Source organism: Nycticebus coucang, chromosome X, assembly GCF_027406575.1.
Source record: "Nycticebus coucang isolate mNycCou1 chromosome X, mNycCou1.pri, whole genome shotgun sequence".
Lineage (NCBI taxonomy): Eukaryota > Metazoa > Chordata > Mammalia > Primates > Lorisidae > Nycticebus > Nycticebus coucang.
Window position 1 is genome coordinate 55,280,626 of NC_069804.1, and position 19,179 is coordinate 55,299,804.

The 19,179-nt window shown below is 49.1% G+C and overlaps 1 protein-coding gene across 3 annotated transcripts; it reads right to left on the minus strand.

Moving 5' to 3' along the window:
- Nucleotides 1-30: 30 nt before the first annotated feature.
- FOXP3 (forkhead box P3) lies at nt 31-14,763 on the minus strand. 3 transcript variants are annotated; one of them, XM_053579423.1, is made up of 12 exons: nt 14,649-14,763; nt 6,808-7,036; nt 6,183-6,287; nt 5,957-6,095; nt 5,496-5,583; nt 5,322-5,426; nt 4,455-4,542; nt 4,144-4,224; nt 2,765-2,915; nt 2,352-2,428; nt 918-1,019; nt 31-763 (listed from the first exon to the last, which is right to left on the minus strand). In XM_053579423.1, exons 2-12 carry the CDS (start codon nt 7,012-7,014, stop codon nt 614-616), a joined length of 1,293 nt encoding a protein of 430 aa, XP_053435398.1. In that variant the 5' UTR covers nt 7,015-7,036; nt 14,649-14,763; the 3' UTR covers nt 31-613. The 3 variants fall into 3 exon arrangements, with proteins under 3 accessions (XP_053435398.1, XP_053435397.1, XP_053435396.1); XM_053579422.1 differs by lacking the exon at nt 14,649-14,763 and adding an exon at nt 8,815-8,892; XM_053579421.1 differs by lacking the exon at nt 14,649-14,763 and adding an exon at nt 8,815-8,892 and having other exon boundaries at nt 5,322-5,583.
- Between the last annotated feature and the right edge of the window lie 4,416 nt (nt 14,764-19,179).

Below are 19,179 nucleotides of genomic sequence, written 5' to 3' on the forward strand. Positions count from 1 at the left end.
TGAGCAATTACTTCCGTGTGGCTTTCTGGGACCTGAGATCCTGAGCGTACTGATGCTTCAGTGCTGGTATCTGGGCACACCCCTATGTGACATTGCCCCTGTGACCCATGAGGCCAGCTGTAGGTATGTGCTTTGGGGTATGAGAGTTGACAGGACTGTGCTCATCTTTATGTGACTGTGCAGTTTTGATGACATTTGAGTATACTGAGGCAGGCTCTTTGTGTTTTGGGGTTTGTGTTGTGACCAGGGACCAGGATTCTAATAGTCTGTGTATCTGTGTGACTTTTCCAGCCCTGAGATCATCTATGTGAGTGGCTGAGGCAGACTGTGTATGTGGCTGATTGTGAAGGCTCCCTTTGGCTAGAGGTCCCATCTCAGGGGTAGGACAGGGCAGAGGGTGAAGGTGGGGGCTGGGGTTGGAAATGGAACCCCTCTGTGCAGCCTAGGGGCAGAGGTATGATCCAGGAGGACTGTTGGCTGGGGAGCAGGGGTCCTGGCAGGCAAGACAGTGGACACTTTCTATGGGCATGTCCATGGTCTGTTATCCCTGCTACCATCCACCTCTGCCCCCATCTTGGCCCGTCCTTCCTTCCTTTTTTCCTTGGTCTTGACCTCAGGGACCGGGTGTAGGGTTGGAACACCTGCTGGGCCTCTGGCTCCTTTTCTTTCGGAACTCAAACTCATCCACGGTCCACACAGCCCCCTTCTCGCTCTCCACCCGCACAAAGCACTTGTGCAGGCTCAGGTTGTGGCGGATGGCATTCTGTGGAAGGGCAGGGGTGCAGAAGCAGGTGAGCAGTCATCCTGAGGTCAGCAGCCCCTGTCAACAACCAACCTCCTGCCCCAGGCCCACCCACTGCTGTGTTGTAGTAGCACTCAAGGCCATCCCAGCCACTGCCATCTCTAGAGGAGCTTACCTTCCAGGTGGCAGGGTGGTTTCTGAAGTAGGCAAACATGCGTGTGAACCAGCGGTAGATCTCATTGAGTGTCCGCTGCTTCTCAGGAGCCTCCAGGATGGCCTGGAAGTTGGGGGTGGGGATAAGAGGTGTGTTCTTCCAAAGTCAGGGCTGAAGGGGCAGTGGCCTACCCTGGGTAGTCTGACATGGGGCGGAAATTGTGGCAGTGGTTAGAGGAGAGGGAGAGAGATGGTGCAGAGTGAAGGATCAGGGACAAGGTTAGCTGGGTGAGGTGTGGAGTCAGGACAGGGTTAGATGTGAGGTAGGTGTGGTCAGGTTGAGATTAGGTAAAGGATCAGAGCTGAGTTTAGGAGTGGGGTCATATTCAGGGTTAGGGCTAGACTGAGGTTCAAGGTCTGGATGGAGTAGGAGTTGGGGTTCTCTGTGGGGGTGATATATCAGGGTTTGAGAAGGTCAGAGGTCAGGAGTATGGTCAAGGGTCTGGAAGAAGTCAAGAGCCAGGCCAAGACGGGTCAGGGAAGGAATTGGTTAAAAGTCAGACTTTAGGGTGGCCTGGGGTAGTTAGTGGGAAGGGATAGGATGACACATGGTATTAGGTCAGGAGTCAGAGATGGGCCTAGTTATGGAGTGTTTTGTGTGTCTGGGATGTGGTAGGTGGTTAAATTCAGGGGCGAGAGTGAGGTCAGTTGTGGGTTAGGTGTGGAGTGAGGCTGAGGGTCAGGGAATTTGATTTGTGTGGATTTAGGAATCGGATTGATGAGTCAGTGATTATGATTGCAATGAGGTTATGAGTCAGGATGGGGCTAGGCTGGGAGTTCAGTTCAGAGACAGAGTTGGGTGAAGAGCTGGCATTATATAGGGGTTCAGGGTTGGGGTTAGGTTCAGGTTTGGGTTTAGGTATGGGGCTGGATGAAGGTTCTTGGAGGCTGAGATAAAGGGGTTGGGATGGGCTGAGGTTAAGGGTCAGGTAGGTATTGTACAGAAGGGTGAGGGTTGGGGTCCAGCTGGGGCATGGGTTGATGTACTGGAGTACATCAGTGCTGGGGAAGGCATGGGGTTGAGTTGCCATAAAGGCTGGAGAAGGAGATAGAGTAATAGCTGGGATGGGCTTATGGCCAGGGACAAACATGGGGTAAATTTTGGGGTATTTTGTATGGCTAGAAGAGGGTTAGGTATGGGGTTGAGGTGGGCATCTGGAAAAGGGTGGGATTAGGGTCAGAGTTTGGCGTGCACTGGCCTGGATAGTGGTTTAGGTTTGTATTCAGGGACAAGTTTGGGGTGAAGCCAGCACAGGTATCACATTTGAAGTGTGGTTTGGGCTTCTTAGGACTGGGACTTGTGAATGGAGGAGCAATTCAGAGGTTCCCAGTGGGAGGTGGGTGTTTGGGAGGCAGGTCCCCTTCCTCCTCCTTGCGAATGAGCTGTCTTGCTTACCCAGCGGATGAGGGTGGCATAGGTGAAAGGGGGCCGCATGTTGTGGAACTTGAAATAGTCCATGTTGTGGAAGAAGTCTGTCAGAGGTGGGGACAAATCAGGCCCCATCGCATCCAGGACCTCCACCTCCCTGCCCCGACCACAGTGTGAATCTACATGCTTGAAATCCCACTAATACCAGTGTCAATGGTCATAGGACTGTTTTCTGGTCACTTAACACATGTATCACTTACTGTTTGCACCACTCCTGCCAAAATAGCTCTCCTCGAGGTTTAAAAGAAGTGAAGTAACTTGCACACCAAAGGATGCAGCTGGTTAAGTGGTAGAGCCACTTTGTATCCCCTACCAGCCCCCCAAGCACCAGTCAGGATTTGGAGCCTGGGGTTACCGTGTAGGGCAAGGGCCATTTTTACCTGGGAATGTGCTGTTTCCATGGCTGCCCCACAGATGCCTGCGTACAGCGAACAGGCTGTCGGAGGCCTCCCGGGGGCCAGGCCAGGTTGGGATGACGCTGCCCTGGGTGCCAGCAGCTACAAGACAGCAGGAGCCCTTGTCAGATGATGTCTGGGGGAGGAGAGAGAGGCTGGTGACTCAGAGCCTTAAACTTTCCACTTTATTTTTAAATCACTATTTTTAAAAGTAAGGGCACCCTCTTCTCAATTCCAGTCTGGTGTGGAACCCCATGAAGCAGCATGAGCTGTATTTTTTTTTTTTTTGACACAGAGCCTCAAGCTATTGCCCTGGATAGAGTGCTGTGGCATCACAGCTCACAGCAACCTCCAACTCCTGGGCTCAAGCGAGTCTCCTGTCTCCGCCTCCCAAGTAGCTGGGACTACAGGCGCCCACCACAACACCCGGCTATTTTTTGGTTGCAGCCATCATTGTTGTTTGGCGGGCCCGGGCTGGATTCAAACCTGCCAGCTCAGGTGTATGTGGCTGGCACCTTAGCCACTTGAGTCACGAGCCAGCATAAGCTGTATTTATTAGAGTGTGAGTGTGGACGTTGTGTGCAGCTGCCCATGCTGGGGCGAAGGACTGAGATTGAATCAGTCTCATTCACCACCCAACTGTGGACTTGGGAATGTCACCTATACCTCCCTGGCCACCTCAGTGTTCCTCATCTGTGAACTGGAGATGATAGTGCTACCTACCTCACAGTGGCATCATGAGAATTGAATAAATTAACACCAGCAAAGTGCTCACAAACAGTGCTTGGCACCCAGGGCTAGCATCATGGGTATGTGATCCTTATGGTTACACAGGACCTCATGCTCTAATTCTCTGAAGTTACTATCTTTTTTTTTTTTTTTAAACTTTCTCTTCCTTCTATTCAATTTTTTCTATTGTTGTTTGGCAGGCCCTGGCTGGATTAGATCCTGCCAGCTCGGGTATATGTGGCTGATGCCTTAGCCGTTTGAGCCACAGGCTCTGAGCCTGAAGTTACTATCTTAAAGTTTGAACAAGGGGGCCTGCATTTTCAGTTTGCACAGGGCTCTACAGTTTAGGTAGCTGGTCCTGCTGGCACGCAGTCTGTCTTTGGTCAGTGTTTGTCTATTTCTTATTGCTTTGAAAACTCAGGATCACAATGCTTCAGGATCTTAGGGCCAATGGGTTTGTAAGTGGAGGGGGAGATTCCCAGGTCTCAGCATGTTTGGAGCTGGGGAGAGGAGCCCACAGATCCCATGGATGACATGTGAGGATAGATTCCCTGCCCGCCCTGCAGGGTTCCCTCCACTCCCCACCCTGACCCCTGCAATCTAAGTCTGCCACCTATGGGCTTGAGGTTGCTTACCACAGATGGTGCCTTGGTCAGTGCCATTTTCCCGGCCAGGTGGGCCTGCATAGCACCCAGCTTCTCTTTCTCCAGAACCAGCTGTGAGGATGGGCACAAAATAAGGCCTCAATTCACCCTTTTTCCACCACATCTTTGCCTGGGCTATGATCTTCCCTGGATTTGAGGACTCTGCAGTTCAATGAGCCGTGGAGTACATGCTGAGGTGTTACCAGGTGCCCTATCCTGGTTCCTCATTTATGCCAACCCTGGCTCCTGGCATAGAATGGACAGAAGCTTTGTCCCCCATCTCCTATCCCACCAGGCATTACCTTCTGCTCCAGTGATTGTACCACCTCTCTCTGGAGGAGACACTGTGCCCTGCCCTTCTCATCCAGGAGATGGTCCGCCTGGCAGTGCCTGGTAGGGGGAAGAGTCCATGCAGGTAACCATAACAGGCCTGGTCTGGCTCACTTCTCAGACCTGTCATTCCTTCAACACATGTCACTTGCCACTCACTGTGTGTCAGGCCTGAGCTTACCCCCTGAGATGATGTTGGAAGGGTGGTTAGCTGACAGTAGGCCAGGCAGGTGAGAGCAGCAAAGGCATTCAAGTGGAAGGGATAGCCTGCATGAATGCCTGGCTGTAAGGAAGATAGGACATGCTCAGTTGCTAATAATAGTTAGGTATGGTTGGAGAAGGGGTGTGTATATGTGAGAGATGGGGATGAAGGGAGGCAACATCAGCTATCTAGAGGAGCTGGGATGTTGGAGATCAATGAATCAGACTGGTGTGCTGGCATGAGGAGCAGCAGAGCAAAGCAGTTAGGAGTGTGGATTCTGGAGCCTGGGTGCTTGGGTTGAAATCCTAGCTCTGTCACTCAGGACCTGGGTGATCTTGATCAAGACAATCTCTTTGGCCTCACTTTCCTTTTCCTGTAAAATGGAGGTACATAACAGTACATACTTTTATTATTATACCCCATTATACATAAGAGGAAACAGGTCCAGAGAAGCTGAGTAAATTGCCCAAGGTCACACAGCCAATGAGTGCTGGAGCTGGAATTTGAACCCATAGTCCCAGCATTTACCTTTTTCATCTTACTACCTATCAGGATGAGGCTGGAGCTGAGATCTGCATGCCAGACCCTCTCCCACAAACTAGGACTCCCTGGACTGGCACGGGCTCAGGCCACTCACTTGAGGAAGTCCTCCGGCTCTTTAAAGACCTTTTCACATCCAGGCCACTTGCAGACGCCATTTGCCAGCAGTGGGTAGGAGCTCTGGGGTGCGGCCAAAAGGGTGCTGGGGGGACAGAAGGTGTCAGGGAAGGCAATAGCAGGGTGAGGATCCTTCCCAACCTTATCCACTGACCTGTCCTTTCTGGGTGCACTAGGGCTTGGGAAGGTGCAGAGCAGTGCTGGTTCCTTGGATACCCACTCCAGGCTGGTGACATTGATCCCTGTTGGTGGGGACAAGGTACCTCTGGGGACTTTAGGCCAGGCTCTGGAGCCTCCCACCCTCCTAAGTCTCAAAGGCTCAACTCCCAGAGGACTCTGCTGTCCCCAAAGTCCCAGGCTCTGGCAGAACAACCAAAAGACTGCCATTTGCAAGTGCTGACATTTTGACTAAGATCTGTGGTTCTGTGATTTTGACATTCTGCATCTTTAGGGTTCTGAACTTGACATTTTTTGGAGGTTGGTGTTTCTGAGGCTCTGACACCTGACAACTCTGACTTCCGGGGGCTGCTGTTCAGAAGAGCCTGTGTTGCTCACGTTCAAGGATTTGGGAACTCTGGGGTTCTATGAGCCATGGAGTACATGCTGAGGTGTTACCAGGTGGTAGGCCAGGTTGGGCCTTGAGGGAGAAGACCCCAGTGGTGGCGGGGGGTGGTGGGAGGCTGATCATGGCTGGGCCATCCAGAGGGTGCACCTGCAGCACAGGGGTCCGGGTGTGGGCATCCACTGCTGAGAGCTGAGGATACATATGGACTGTGGTTCAGTCTGATCTGGGGACCCTCCCCACAGTTCTCCCATCTTTCTGCCCATTCATGGTCCATACCTGGTGCATAAAGTGTGGTCGGTCCTGGAGGAGTGCCTGCAAGTGGGGCAGGGGGCCTAGTCGTGCCCCAGAGGGTGCCACCATGACTAGGGGCACTGTGGGCAGCTGCGGAGGGGAAAGGCCAGCAGGTGAGATGCCACCCTCATCCTCATTGTCCTGTACCTCATTCAAATACTCCCTACATGGTAGGTACTATGATCATCCCCATTTCTAATGTGTGGAAACTGAGGCTTATGGAGATTGAGTCACTTTTCCAAGATCAAACAGCTAATACATGGCAGAGCTGGCTTCAACTTTGTCACCTCACCTCCTTGGGCCCCAGCCCTCTTCTCTTGTCACACAGGGATGGGGACACATGGCTATGCCAAAGGGATCACACTAGGTTCTCTTCCTCTCCTGACACAGGGATTGGGAAGTTGGGGAGAGCCTCCAATTTCTGAGGACTGGCAAGTGGGGACTTTCTGTGCCCTGTGACATCTGCATAAGTCACAGACTTGCCTGGGACCCAGAAACCACTTCCTGTGCCCCAGCCAGGCCCCCCTCCCACCCAGTGCACAGTAAAGGTCGGCACCTGTAGGCCCAGGTACCCCATCCTGCCTGTCCCATCCTGGGCCCTGGACCTCACCTGCAGCTGTGATGGTGGCATGGGGTTCAAGCAGGAGGAGGTATGGGCCTGGCCTCGGAGGTCTGGGCCCTGGAAGGTTCCCCCTGGGCTCCTGGCCCTCAGCATGTCTGAGGGCTTGGGCATAGCTCTCCAGCTGGGTGAGGCTCCTGGTGATGGGCTGAGGGCCAAGGAAGGGGCCAGAGGCTTGACTGGCCTGGAGTTGGGCATTGGGTCCTTGTCTGAGGGCAGGCTGCGTGGACAGAGGGGGAAGAGTCACACACATGCTGGGGGTGGTTCGAGATACCCACCTGAACTACATAGACACCCCCTCTGGTCAGAGTGGGCACTGGCTGAGACATGTGCCAATGGGCCCCATAGTTGCATCCTAGCTCTGATCATGTATACACACACACGCACATTGGTGTCAGGAACACAGGCACATGTGTGTACCTACATGTGCCCTGTATGCACAGGTCCAGTAGCCAGCCTGCCTGCACATACTGGCACAGCCTGGTGTGCCTCCACAAGAGCGATAGGAGATGGTTTTGTGGGGCCTCACCCAGGGTAAGTCTCAGCCTGTATCCCCATCACTTGAGGCCTGTCTTCAACCCTCATACCTCTGTACTCTATGCTCCCTTCACTGGCCACACAGCCTTTGCTCATCCTGCTGGGGCTAGTTTCTGCCATTCTACTGGGGGCGTTCTTTTACCCTAGTGACTTAGTCTGCCCCATAGCATGGGCATGGACTAAAAAAAAGTAATCATTGGTTTGGCGCCCGTAGCTCAGTGAGTAGGATGCCAGCCACATACACCCAAGCTGGCAGGTTCGAGCCCAGCTGGGGCCTGCTAAACAACAATGACAACTGCAACAAAAAAATAGGGTGTTGTGGCGGGCGCCTGTAGTCCAGGCTACTTGGGAGGCTGAGGCAAGAGAATCGCTTAAGCCTAAGAGTTTGAGGTTGCTGTGAGCTGTGATGGCACGGCACTCTACCAAGGGCAACATAGTGAGACTATCTCAAAAAAAAAAAAAAGTAATCATCTTTTGCTGTGAGGGGGACTAGCGAAGAGGCTACTGCAATGGTATAGGCAGATGATGATGGTGGCACAGGTCAGGAGGGTAGCAGTAGAGATGGTGAGAAGCAGTTGCTGATAGCTTAAATGTGGGGGGTAAGAAAGGGAGGGTCAAGATGACTTCTGGGTTTCAGCCTGAGCAGCTGGGAGGACAGAGCTGGCATTACCTGAGATGAGGGACATCATGGGGCTGAGGAGGATTGGGGGTGAAAGTCCAGACATGCATGGACATGCAGAGTCTGGCCCTAGGTATGTGAGTAGAAATGCTGGGTGGGCAGCTAGCTACAGGAGTCCAGAGTTCAGGGCAAGTGGCTGAATACAAGAGTCTGATCAGCTCTAGGCTCCTGCCCTGCATAGAACTGGCATGGCAAATGCCAGAGAGGAGGAAAGACAGTCTGGACTTAGCTAGGGCCTGTGGTAGCCCCTCAACACAGCCCCCCATCAGAGCTCATCCAAACTCTGTGCCCCAATTCTACCCCAAACCTTGTTCATGCTATTTGCCCTGCTAGGAATGACCACTCTTCTGCCTCCTCCCCTCTCCAAGCCACACAAGGCCTGTTCTATTGTCCTTGTCCTGAAAGCCCTCCACAATGGCTCCAGGGCCATTCGCTGAGCCCCAGAACTTTATACTCTGTAACACGCAGGGCCTTGGGTTCTCAGGCTTCTGTAATCCTAGTCTGAGAGAAAGCCTGAGCTGGAAAGGACTGCCCAGTCCAACTCCTATTTTTGAAGGGGACACTCAGGTGCAGAGTTCTATAGTCGCATGGCAACTTGAGACCTCCAGGAAGTGTGTAAGCCTGTGTGCACACTTCATAAGCCCTCTGCTGCGTGTGTATTTGTGACACCCCATTCTGCCCCATAGCACTAGGTTGTGTACACAGCTTCTGAGAGTGGCCCAGGGGAGTACAGGAGGGTTCTTGGGGGGGGAGTGGTCGCGCCTTCCTTTCTTTGCTGTTACCTCATGGAGGTTGTCAAAGCTGTGGTGCTCAGGGAGATGGGTGTGACGATCCAGGTATTAAACCCTTAGTCTCTGGGGGGTTAGAACATTACTGTGTGAGGATTAGGAGTTTGCATCTGTGGAGGCTCAGAACAAGGACCTGGAAAAATGATGAGATGACAAGGTGAGTGAATGAATGAAGGCAGGGATGGGGTGATGCTTCAAGCCAAGGAACAGCAAAGATTGACAGCAAAGCCCCAGAAGGTAGGAGAGAGGCAGGAGCAGATTCTCCCTCAGAGCACTCAGAAGGAACCAACCCTGCCATCACCTTGTTCTTGGACTTCTAACCTCCCAAACTGTGAGATGATAAATTTCTGTTGTTTCAGCCACACAGTTGTTATTGCTCAATCTCCGGTGGCTGAGCACCACTTGTCCCTCTAAGAAGTTGGTTACCTATGCCTGCCGGTGTACGGTAGGCACACGCTGAGCCAGTCAGTGTAGCGCGCAGCCCCAGATATCTAAGGGCATCACAGACCTGTTATTGTCAGCCACACAGCTGTGATACTTTTTTTTTTTTTTTTTTTTTTTTTGCAGTTTTTGGCTGGGGTTGGGTTTGAACTTGCCACCTTTGGCATGTGGGGCTGGCGCCCCACTCCTTTAAGCCACAGGTGCTGCCCCAGTTGTGATACTTTTCACTACGGCAGCCTGAGCAAACTAATGCCAAGTATGGTCAGTGAGTGGATATTTCTACCACTCTAGCTTGGTCCAGCTTGGCTGGCCTGTGGTCACTTCTGAAGCTGCTTGGACACTCGCCAGAGCTTGTAAGAATTCTCCTCCCCAAATACATCTGGAATGGCCTGATTCAGGGAAGCATTACTACATTCTCAGAAAGGGGGCCTAGATATGGCCTGCCTGGTAGTGGGGGGACTGGGAGGCCAGGCTCAGCAGCCAGCTTCCTGCATTGTCTGTTGGGGCGTCCCTTTCTGACTAGGTTTCTCAGAAGCTGCATGGAGGATGTTTCTGGGACGTACATTATGTTTTCATATCGGGGTCTACATCTGGGCCCTGTTGTCACAGCCCCCGACTTCCCCAGATTTTTCTGCCATTGACGTCATGGTGGCCGGATGCACTGGGGGTTCATCGGCACCAAGGAGGAAGAGAAGGGGGCAGATACCCCACCTCACAGGTTTCGTTCCGAGAACCGTCTGGCCTGTCCTGCAGCCAGCTTAGCCCAGGTGGGGTGATGTGGGTGCTGGCGGATGTGGTGGGTGACATCTACCCGGCCACCATGACAAGCCATAGGCTTTGTAGACTTGGCCCTTCTTGGGCCATGGATAGGTCCCAGGTTTGAATCTCAAGGAGTGTTAGGCAGGCCCCACAGATTCTAGGACCCCTGGGGTCTTCAAACAGTATGATACCAGAACCTGAGAATCGCAGATCATTTCTTATATTCGAAGGATCTCAGAATCTCAAAATCACAATCTCTGTGTGGTATATGGGTCCAACTTCTCAGTATGTGGAGGCCAATTTCCCTTGTATCCAAACTCCCTGGAACCACATGAAGGGAGGACAGGCAGCTTACTACTTCATAGGGCCTCCTGCCCACCAGGCCTAAAATCAGGCAAACCTCCTCTTAGCCTCCCTCCTGAATTCTGTAAAGGTAGAGGGTCAGAATAGCCACTCAGCCATAAATGGCTTTAACTTTCCTTGGGCTCATATGGAAATTGGGACAGTAATAGGACCCATCTGACAAAGTTAATGGACATGAAATACTTCACAAAATGTCAGTGATTGGTAAATGAACACTTACAGAGCCTCAGTCTCCCTGTCCATTCTGGGATAACATTCCTAAAGTCATTCTACCAGAGATAGGAATGGAAGGAGGAAGGGAATGAAGCTGGTATTCCTTCAGTTCGTGCCTCATGGTGGAAGTGGGAAAAGCTCCACTACCCTTGCCAGTACAGAGCCCACCACCAGGCTTTCTGAGGGGGAATCTAGGATCCAGGATCCCAAGGACAAGCACAAGCTCTGACAACACACAGCTTGACTAACACCCCTCCATCATTACCACCCTCTGGTCAAATAGGCTTCCTGACTCCACCAAGCCCAGCTCTTATGAGGCTGGGCCCCATACTGTGATTGTGGATCTTCCTGGTCTAGTCAGGGTTCAACCTTGAGAAGGCAGAAGGAGTAATGGTGCCCAAGGTCCTTCCCCCTTATGGATGCTGAGGGGTAAACTAAGGCCCACAGTGGGGAAGAGAGAGAAAGTCAAGGTCCTACTGAGAGTCCTGAGATTTGGGATTGGGTCTCAACTGCATCTCTGTAGGGTCTTGGAAGAGTTTCTTCTGCCCATCTCTGGGCCTCAGTTTTCCCTTCTACACTGGGGAGGGGAGAGGTATAGGGCAGATGAGGGCGAAAAAACTTCTGTTCTATATCTGAGTCATTAGCTGTCTACAGGGCTTCAAGTTGACAACTGCACCTCTGTCAAGGGGACTGGCTGAGAGGGACAAAGAGAGACAGCACCAGGGAGAGGGAGAGGAGAGACCAACAGACACAGGGGAGCAGAAAGACAGAAATACTAAGAGATGAAGAGAGACACATAAGGTGGGACAGAGACACAGAGAAGGAGCAACAGAGAATAAGAGAATGAAAGACATTGAAAGAGAGAAAGAGAGAGAGAGAGGGAGGGAGGGAGGGAGAGGGAGAGAGAGAGAGAGAAAGAAAGAGAAATGATTGCCTCAATAAAGAACAGTTGCTGGTCTCTGGCTGGAGGAACTGATGCTGCCTGAAATAACCAAGAATAAGGAAGGGAGAGGTGCTAGGGACACCCAAGGCTGGGTTGAATTGTATTGCAAAATGACAATCAGCAAAACAGCATGGCCCAGGTACAAGAACAGATACTGAAGAACAAAATAGAGTAGAAAGCTTAGACACAGACCCATGTAAAGAGGGAATTGAGTTTGTGATGAATGTGGTATTTCAAAAAGGGTGATGGTGGAGGATAGATTGTATAACATGTTTCTGAGATAATAAGGAGGAAAATAAAATTGTTGAATAATCAGTCCATTTTCCCACCACCCCCTCCCTACCCACTTTGAAATGGTATCATCATATACTCAAAAATACTCAGATCCATTAGAAAGATTAAATTAATATCTAATGTGTATCTTGGGTTTATTGTGTGTCTGCCCCTGTGCTAAACCATAGCAAATCATGGTTAATAAATTTAACCTTCATTTTTTTTTTTTTTTTTGTGGTTTTTGGCTGGGGCTGGGTTTGAACCCGCCACCTCCGGCATATGGGACCGGCACTCTACTCACTGAGCCACAAGCGCCGCCCTTCATTTTTTTTTTTTTTTGAGACAGAGCCTCAAGCTGTTGCCCTGGGTAGAGTAACATGGCATCACGGCTCACAGCAACCTCCAACTCCTGGGCCCCAGTGATTTTCCTGCCTCTGCCTCCCAAGTAGCTGAGACTACAGGCGCCTGTCACAACACCTGGCTATTTTTTGGTTGCAGCCGTCATTGTTGTTTGGCGGGCTAGGGCTGGATTTGAACCCGCCAGCTCAGGTGTATGTGGCTGGTGCCTTAGCCGCTTGAGCCATAGGCGCTGAGCCAAGATAGGTGCTATTATAACCATCACAGTACATATGAGGAAATGGAGGTATGGAGAAGTTAAGTGCCTGGCTAAAAAATCACACAGATAACTTTAGGTGAATCTGAGTTTGTCCCAGACAGTCTGGCTCCAGTACCCACACTCTTAACCTCTACAGCAAATGGAAAATATGAACCCTTAAAAGAGACTAGAAGCCAACATAGGTGAATATTTATCTCATTTTCAAGTGGGAAAGAACTTTCTAAGCACAAAACCAGAGACAGAAACCACAGAAGAAAAGACTAACCTATTTAACTATATAAAAACATCATAAACATCACAAAACACACCATAAACAAATAGAAAAAGCAAATTATGAACTGAGGGAAAATATTTGCTATAAACATATGACTGATGGAAGGTTAATATCCTTTCCAAGTAAAGAGCTGTGGCAAATCAATAAGAAAAAATGAACACCCTATTCAGACTAAAGATATGACTGGACAACCAAAAAAATAAAAATACAAATGGTCAATTAAAAGTAGAAGTAATCAAAGAATGCAAATCTCAATAATGCAGTAATGTATTTTCTTTCTCTTTCTTTTTTTTTTTTTGAGACAGAGTCTCAAGCTGTCACTCTGGTTAGAGTGCCGTGGTGTCATAGCTCACAGCAACCTCCAACTCTTGTGCTCACGAGATCCTCTTGCCTCGGTTTTTCCATTTTTAGTAGAGACAGGCTCTCATTTTTTTGCTCAGCCTAGTCTTGAACTTGTGAGCTCAAGCAATCCACCCACCTCAGCCTCCCAGAGTGCTAGGATTACAGGTGTGAGCCACTGTACTCAGCCAGTAATGTATTTTCTAACCTATGTTAGGAAAGAATTAAAAAATGACAGTATCCACCCAGTGTTAGCTTGAGTAGACAAAGCGTAAAACAGGATAACCTTTTGGAAGAAAAATTTGAAGATAGGGTTAGAAACCTTAAAAATGCACATTCCTTTTGCCCCAGCAACTCCATTTTAAGGAATCTAAGGAAGCAATCAGGAATGTTTATGGGGAAAAAAAACTAGAAATAACCAGAATGTTCAACAATCAGCACTTAGTCAACTCTATCAGTTCACGCTGATGTGTGGACAGTCTTGACAGCCATGAAAGATTATGTGTTCAAACAATTTTTAGTGAGCTTCAGAAATACTACTGTTAATCGAATAAAGCAGTTAAAAAAAAACAATATATAGCATGATTCTAATTTGGTTAAAAAAATACTAATAGCTAACACTTAGTGAGCATTTACTGTGTGCCAAGCACTGTGCTAAGCCTGCAGAAACAAGCTCACGCCACCCCCGAATGACACGTTCTGTTCCTGAACATGGACTCTGGTCACACACAAGCCGTCCTGAGGTAGGAACACACAGCTAAACCATGGTTGACAATGGTGTGAAGTGCTCTCCTACCCCAGTAGGGTTTCCTTTCACTCAAAACAAGCACAGTTCAGTTAAGAGCTCAGCCTGACTCACAATTCTACTGTTGGGGCAAACAACTGATGCTCATTCTTGTAAAATGTAAATGTCCTCAGCAATGTTACTCAGCATATTAATATTAAGCACCAGCTATATACAAAGTTCCTTGCTAAGTTCTGGGTGGGAAGGCAGGTAAAGAAGGTGAGACAAGATAGCAGGAGAGATGGTGGTAGACAGATGGAGGGAAGGAGATGGATGGAATATGGTCAAGATGGAGGAGACGGAGACGGAAGAAATGGTCAGAGCCCCAGAAAGACGGAGAGACAGAGTCTGAATGCAACAGACCCAGACAGACAGATGGTGAGAGAAAGAGTGGCAGAGAAATATGAAAAGAGCAAGCAAGGTACAGACAAAGAGGAGACAAAGAGGGACAGGAGGCATCAAGAGTGAAGGGAGAGATGCAGTTGAAATTTTCAGTTACACCTGGACAGCATTTCAAGTTGTTCAAAGCTTTGAAATCCATAAAGACTGGCAGATGACATATTTTAAAAATATTACCCATCTATGTATCAGTTGATCAATTTATTTATCTTTGTCCCTGTCCAAGCACTGATTACATATTTCACCTATCAGTCTTCTGGCATTTGTTATGAATATTATTATTTTTAAAAAGATCTTACCTGGCCGGAACCACAGTAGCTGGGTGTGTCCGACTGTACCAGAGGGCCCTTGACCTCCCGTGCTACCTGCCTGCCATCTCCTCTATCGCAGCCCACATCTGGTGGGGGAGAGCAGGGACACTCACCTTGGTGAAGTGGACTGACAGAAAAGGATCAGCCTGGCTTGTGGGAAACTGTCACGTATCAAAAACAACTTTGCTTTTATACCGAGAAGAAAAACCACGGCGTTGAAGCCACAGACCTCTCTCTTCTAATAATCCAATTTTTTTTCATGAGTGTATACACTGATAATCACGGGGGGGGGGGTTCTCATAGTTTTTTCTCTCTCTCTCACTTTGTTTCTCTTCTTCTTGATTATGAGACTTAAACGGAAATTTTGAAATTTTGGGTTTTTTCTTTGCCCTTTACGAGTCATCTGAAAATATGATTTCTTCCCCTTACCACAGAGGTGAGAGGTATCAATGAGATAACAGGGCTCATGAGAAACCACAGTTTTTAAAACAAAAGTGTGTAGAGTTAGAAAAAAAAAGCAACAAGGGAAAAGAACTCAAATAAATCACAGGGGCATACTGGGGCAGGCAGAGACACCATTCTGTGAGGGAAAGGATATCTGAGTATCTCTGGGGAAAGAATGACAATCTGAAGCCCCTTGAGGGGTTGGGAAATGCCAGGGAAAGAGACGAAATAAGTCTGGGCTTCCAGAAGCTTTGCCCTGCTCTAGGCCTCAGTTTCCCCTTAGGTAGAACTGATGTGGTCTCTACCACTCAAACTGCCCAAACGGTGAGCTCTGGACACCCTGCAATCTGCCTTCCCACAGAGGATGAGGGGCACACAAGTTACTTCACAAAGGAGAAAGCAGGGAGTCTATTCTTACTCAAGGAGTTGGAGAATCATTGGCTCCTAGAATCCACTGATGGCCATTGAGTAAAGAAAGGGAGAAGAGTCTCCCTTCCTCATGTTTCAGGGCTTGAATGCTCTGCCCTGGCTACTACCCTACTGGGAAGGTCCCAAGTAGGCCTCCATCTTTATGAAGAAGCCCGGAGGCCCCTTGGGACCCCTGACTCTCTCATGTCAGGAACACCATAGCCTGATGCTTCTGAAGACCCCACCCTTTAAGATTTTCTACTTTGAAAAGCCCCAGTTTCCAAGGATTTAGGATTGCAAATATCTGCCATCACTCTAGTAGGTGACATTTATCTTGAATTTCCCACGTGTCAGACATAGTGCTGAATGCTTCTCATAAATGATCATGTCCTAACCTCACCACTGCTCTTTGAGTTCCAGCTCATCATTGATGTACTGCTGTTATACAGATGGGGGAAACAGAGGCACAAAGTGGTCTAGCAACTTGCCATAAATCACAGAGCTGGTGATGGGGGGGGTCCTGCCTTCTTTAGGGCAGGGCTTTGAAGCCCTCAGGTTTCCCTGAACCTGGTGGTCTCAGGTTTTAAATTCTAGGACGTGATGATAGGGAGGTTCTAGGATTTGGAGATTCCTCTGAAGCTTGTGAGGTTTTAGGGTTATTCAAGAATTGGGGGCAATGCCTGTGGCTCAATGGGTAGGGCGCTGGGCCCATATACCGAGGGTGGTGGGTTTGAACCTGGCCCCGGCCAAACTGCAACAAAAAGAAATAGCCAGGCGTTGTGGCGGGTGCCTGTAGTCCCAGCTACTCAGGAGGCTGAGGCTAAGCCCAGGAGTTGGAGGTTGCTGTGAGCTGTGACACTACAGCACTCTACCGAGGGTGATAAAGTGAGATTCTGTCTCAAAAAAAAAAAAAAAGAATTGACAGCTGTATTTCCTTACCTCAGCAGGCAGTCCCTTCAGCCACTGGTCAATGTCAGAGACCAGCCAGGGTCTTCTCCTGACAAGTCATGGCCAAGACTTCCAGTCCCTGGCTCTTCAGCACCTTGCATGGCTCAGGGTTCTAGTTGTCCAATGTCTACTCCAACTCTCTGCAAGACTGGTTTCAGGCCTGAGGAAGAGAAATTGGAAAGAGCTTTTTATTCACATGGTACAAATCTAGTGGCCAAGATCTACTCCTTTGCCTCTTTGCTCCTTTTCCTCCCCCCTTCACCTTCTAAGCCCTCAAAAAAAGAAGAACCTCTTTGCTCAACTCAGACTCACCCTTCTGGAAACGCCCAGAGTGGGCCTGATAGCCTGGCTTTGTGAAGATGAGAAAAAAAAAGTGAATAGAAAAAAAAAAATCAGCCAACAACAATAAAAAAAAAAAAAAGCCCAACCCTCCTTACTATTTAGTTCAAAACAAAATTTTCACTGGTTGAGGCTTCTCAGTTGGTGGGACACATCTGAGACCCAAAAATGACTTTTGTGTGCCAGGCAGCCAGAGGAGGCCCCAAGGTGGGATGAGGTCTTCAACTTGGAGGCCTACATGGATCTTGTGTACAGCAGGCACTTAGCAGATGTTGCATGTGGGAGAGAGCGAGGGGGGGGGTGAGGAGCATGCTTGTTAGCAAGGAGTCTTAGGGAGCTGCTTGTAGGGATGTTCTCAAGGTTAATGACCCTTTGCTCCCTGCTGATTTGGGTCTTAACATTTTCTACACCACCTGTATAATTATAAATCAGGCAAGTTCTAGAAGTAGAAATTTTATCCTCTGCCTCAGCGCTTGTCCCTCCTGGAAAAGGGAGTTCGCTTTCTGTCAGGGTCAGAGGTATGGGCTATATCTTCCTCATGCTTTCCCCAGACCATCTCTCCTTTACTGTCATTCTCTCTATGAGAGAGAGTGGCTGGACCCCCCACTCACCAGCTCTGTGATCTACGGCAAGTTGCTAGATCACTTTGTGCCTCTGTTTCCCCCTTTGTATAATGGCAGTAGAGTAATGATCAGCTGGAACACAAAGAGCGGTGGTGAGGTTAGGACATGATCATTTATGAGAAGCATTCAGCACTGTGTCTGATATGTGGGAAATTCAAGATAAATGTCACCTACTAGAGTGATGGCAGATATTTGGAATCCTAAATCCTTGGAAACTAGGGCTTTTCAAAGTAGAAAAGAGGGATAGGAGGAAAAATGAGTGAGAGTGGTGACCCAAAGAATCCATGGAGTCCCCTTGGGCAGGACCCAGAGGGTGGGATGGGTGATGCTACTACTGCTGAAAGCCAGGATCCTTGTACTATGTAGAATGTGAGCTGGTGGTCAGATGGGTAACAGTCACTACCTCCTCTCTATACTGGACTATATCCTTTAGCATGGAAGCCTTATGGGGAAGGAGATTGGAAGGGCTGGGAGTTGGGGGACAGTGAGCAAGATTAAACAGGTTGAGGAAAGTCCCCAGAGAAGAGGACCTTTGATGAAGGTTTGAAGGAAATGAGCCACCTAGAAATCTAAGGAACTCCAGAGGAAACAGCCAATGCAAAGGCCCTGAGGTGGAAGTGTACCTGATTTGTCCAAGGTCTACAAGGAGTCTGGTATACTTAGTGTAAAGAGAGCAGGAAGAAGAGGGGTCAGAAGTGAGGTTAGAGGGAACCAGGCAGCATTACACCATGTAGGATCTTGTAGGCCATGGTAAGGACTTTGTCCTTTACTCTGAGTGAGGCAGAAGGCATGGGAGGGTTGTGAACAGACGAGAGATATAAACTGTCTTTAACAGGATTTAACAGGATTCCCCTGACTGCTGAGTGTAAAATGGAGTCTAGGAGATGAGGGTAGAAGCAGGGGACTAGCAGTAGTCCAGGTGACTAGTGATAGTACTGGCAGTGGAGGTGGTAAGGAGAGGGTGAATTTGAGAAATATTTTGAATAGAGAACTGACAGAGTTTGTTGAAGACTGAAAGTTGGGGCCAGATAAGGACACAATGCTCAAACCAGGTGGGCGGAAAGGAGTCACTGGGAAATTTGGTAGCTTGAACTTTTACGTGAAAAAAGTTGTATCTCCTTTTAAGCTCCCATTATTTCATAATTCTGTTACTTGAAGCTGAACACATTCCTTCCTGACCCGTGACTCCTTCCTAGATTCTGCTGAACGGATGGCCTACCTCCTAGGGATGCTGTGAGGTTTAGATGAGATAACAGCATCCTTAGAATCTAGCATACTGTAGGTGTTTAGTAAATCATCCCAAGATGGAGAGGGAATGTTGAAATGGACATGTTCTGTGGACAGGTTAGACTTCAAAGGGAGAGTTAAAGGAGTTTACCAAATGGAGGAAGCAGAAGGAACAGCACTCATGGGAGAGAAGACAGGAGGAGCAAAGATGGGGATAAAAAGGTGAAGCCACGGCAGGGTAGGGTATGGAGTGAACGGCGGATGGGGTGTGGAGTGTCAGGTTGGGCAAGGGCAGGGCTTTCATTTGTGATTCTGTTAGTGTCCACCAACATGCTCAGACAACTCCTGGCGGTACAGAGTCAGGCTTTAGTGTTTGCTGAGCTAAAGTCAAAAAAAAAAAGCTAATCCTTCCTCAACCAGGTCTTGCATGACAAAAATAGAATAAAAAAGCTAATCCTTCAACAACTTTAATTTCCCATGTAGCCATACTTCAACAATGTTGGGGCTGACAATCAGGGGCATTCTTGGCTAGTGGCACTGCTCAAGACAAGGCTGGGAAGTGGGCAGAGGGGACACAATAACTACATTAGAGTCCTTTATTGCTTTCTCAGATCACATACGAGGGTGCAGTCTAGCCTCTTTCAGGGACTCTGGG

Excerpts from the sequence above, each read along its gene's own strand:
- FOXP3 (XM_053579421.1), bottom strand. Across the intron at positions 6,096-6,182 it reads GACCACACTTTATGCACCAG|CTCTCAGCAGTGGATGCCCA; the intron begins GTATGGACCATG and ends ATGTATCCTCAG. Across the intron at positions 5,584-5,956 it reads CCAACCTGGCCTACCACCTG|GGATCAATGTCACCAGCCTG; the intron begins GTAACACCTCAG and ends CCCCACCAACAG.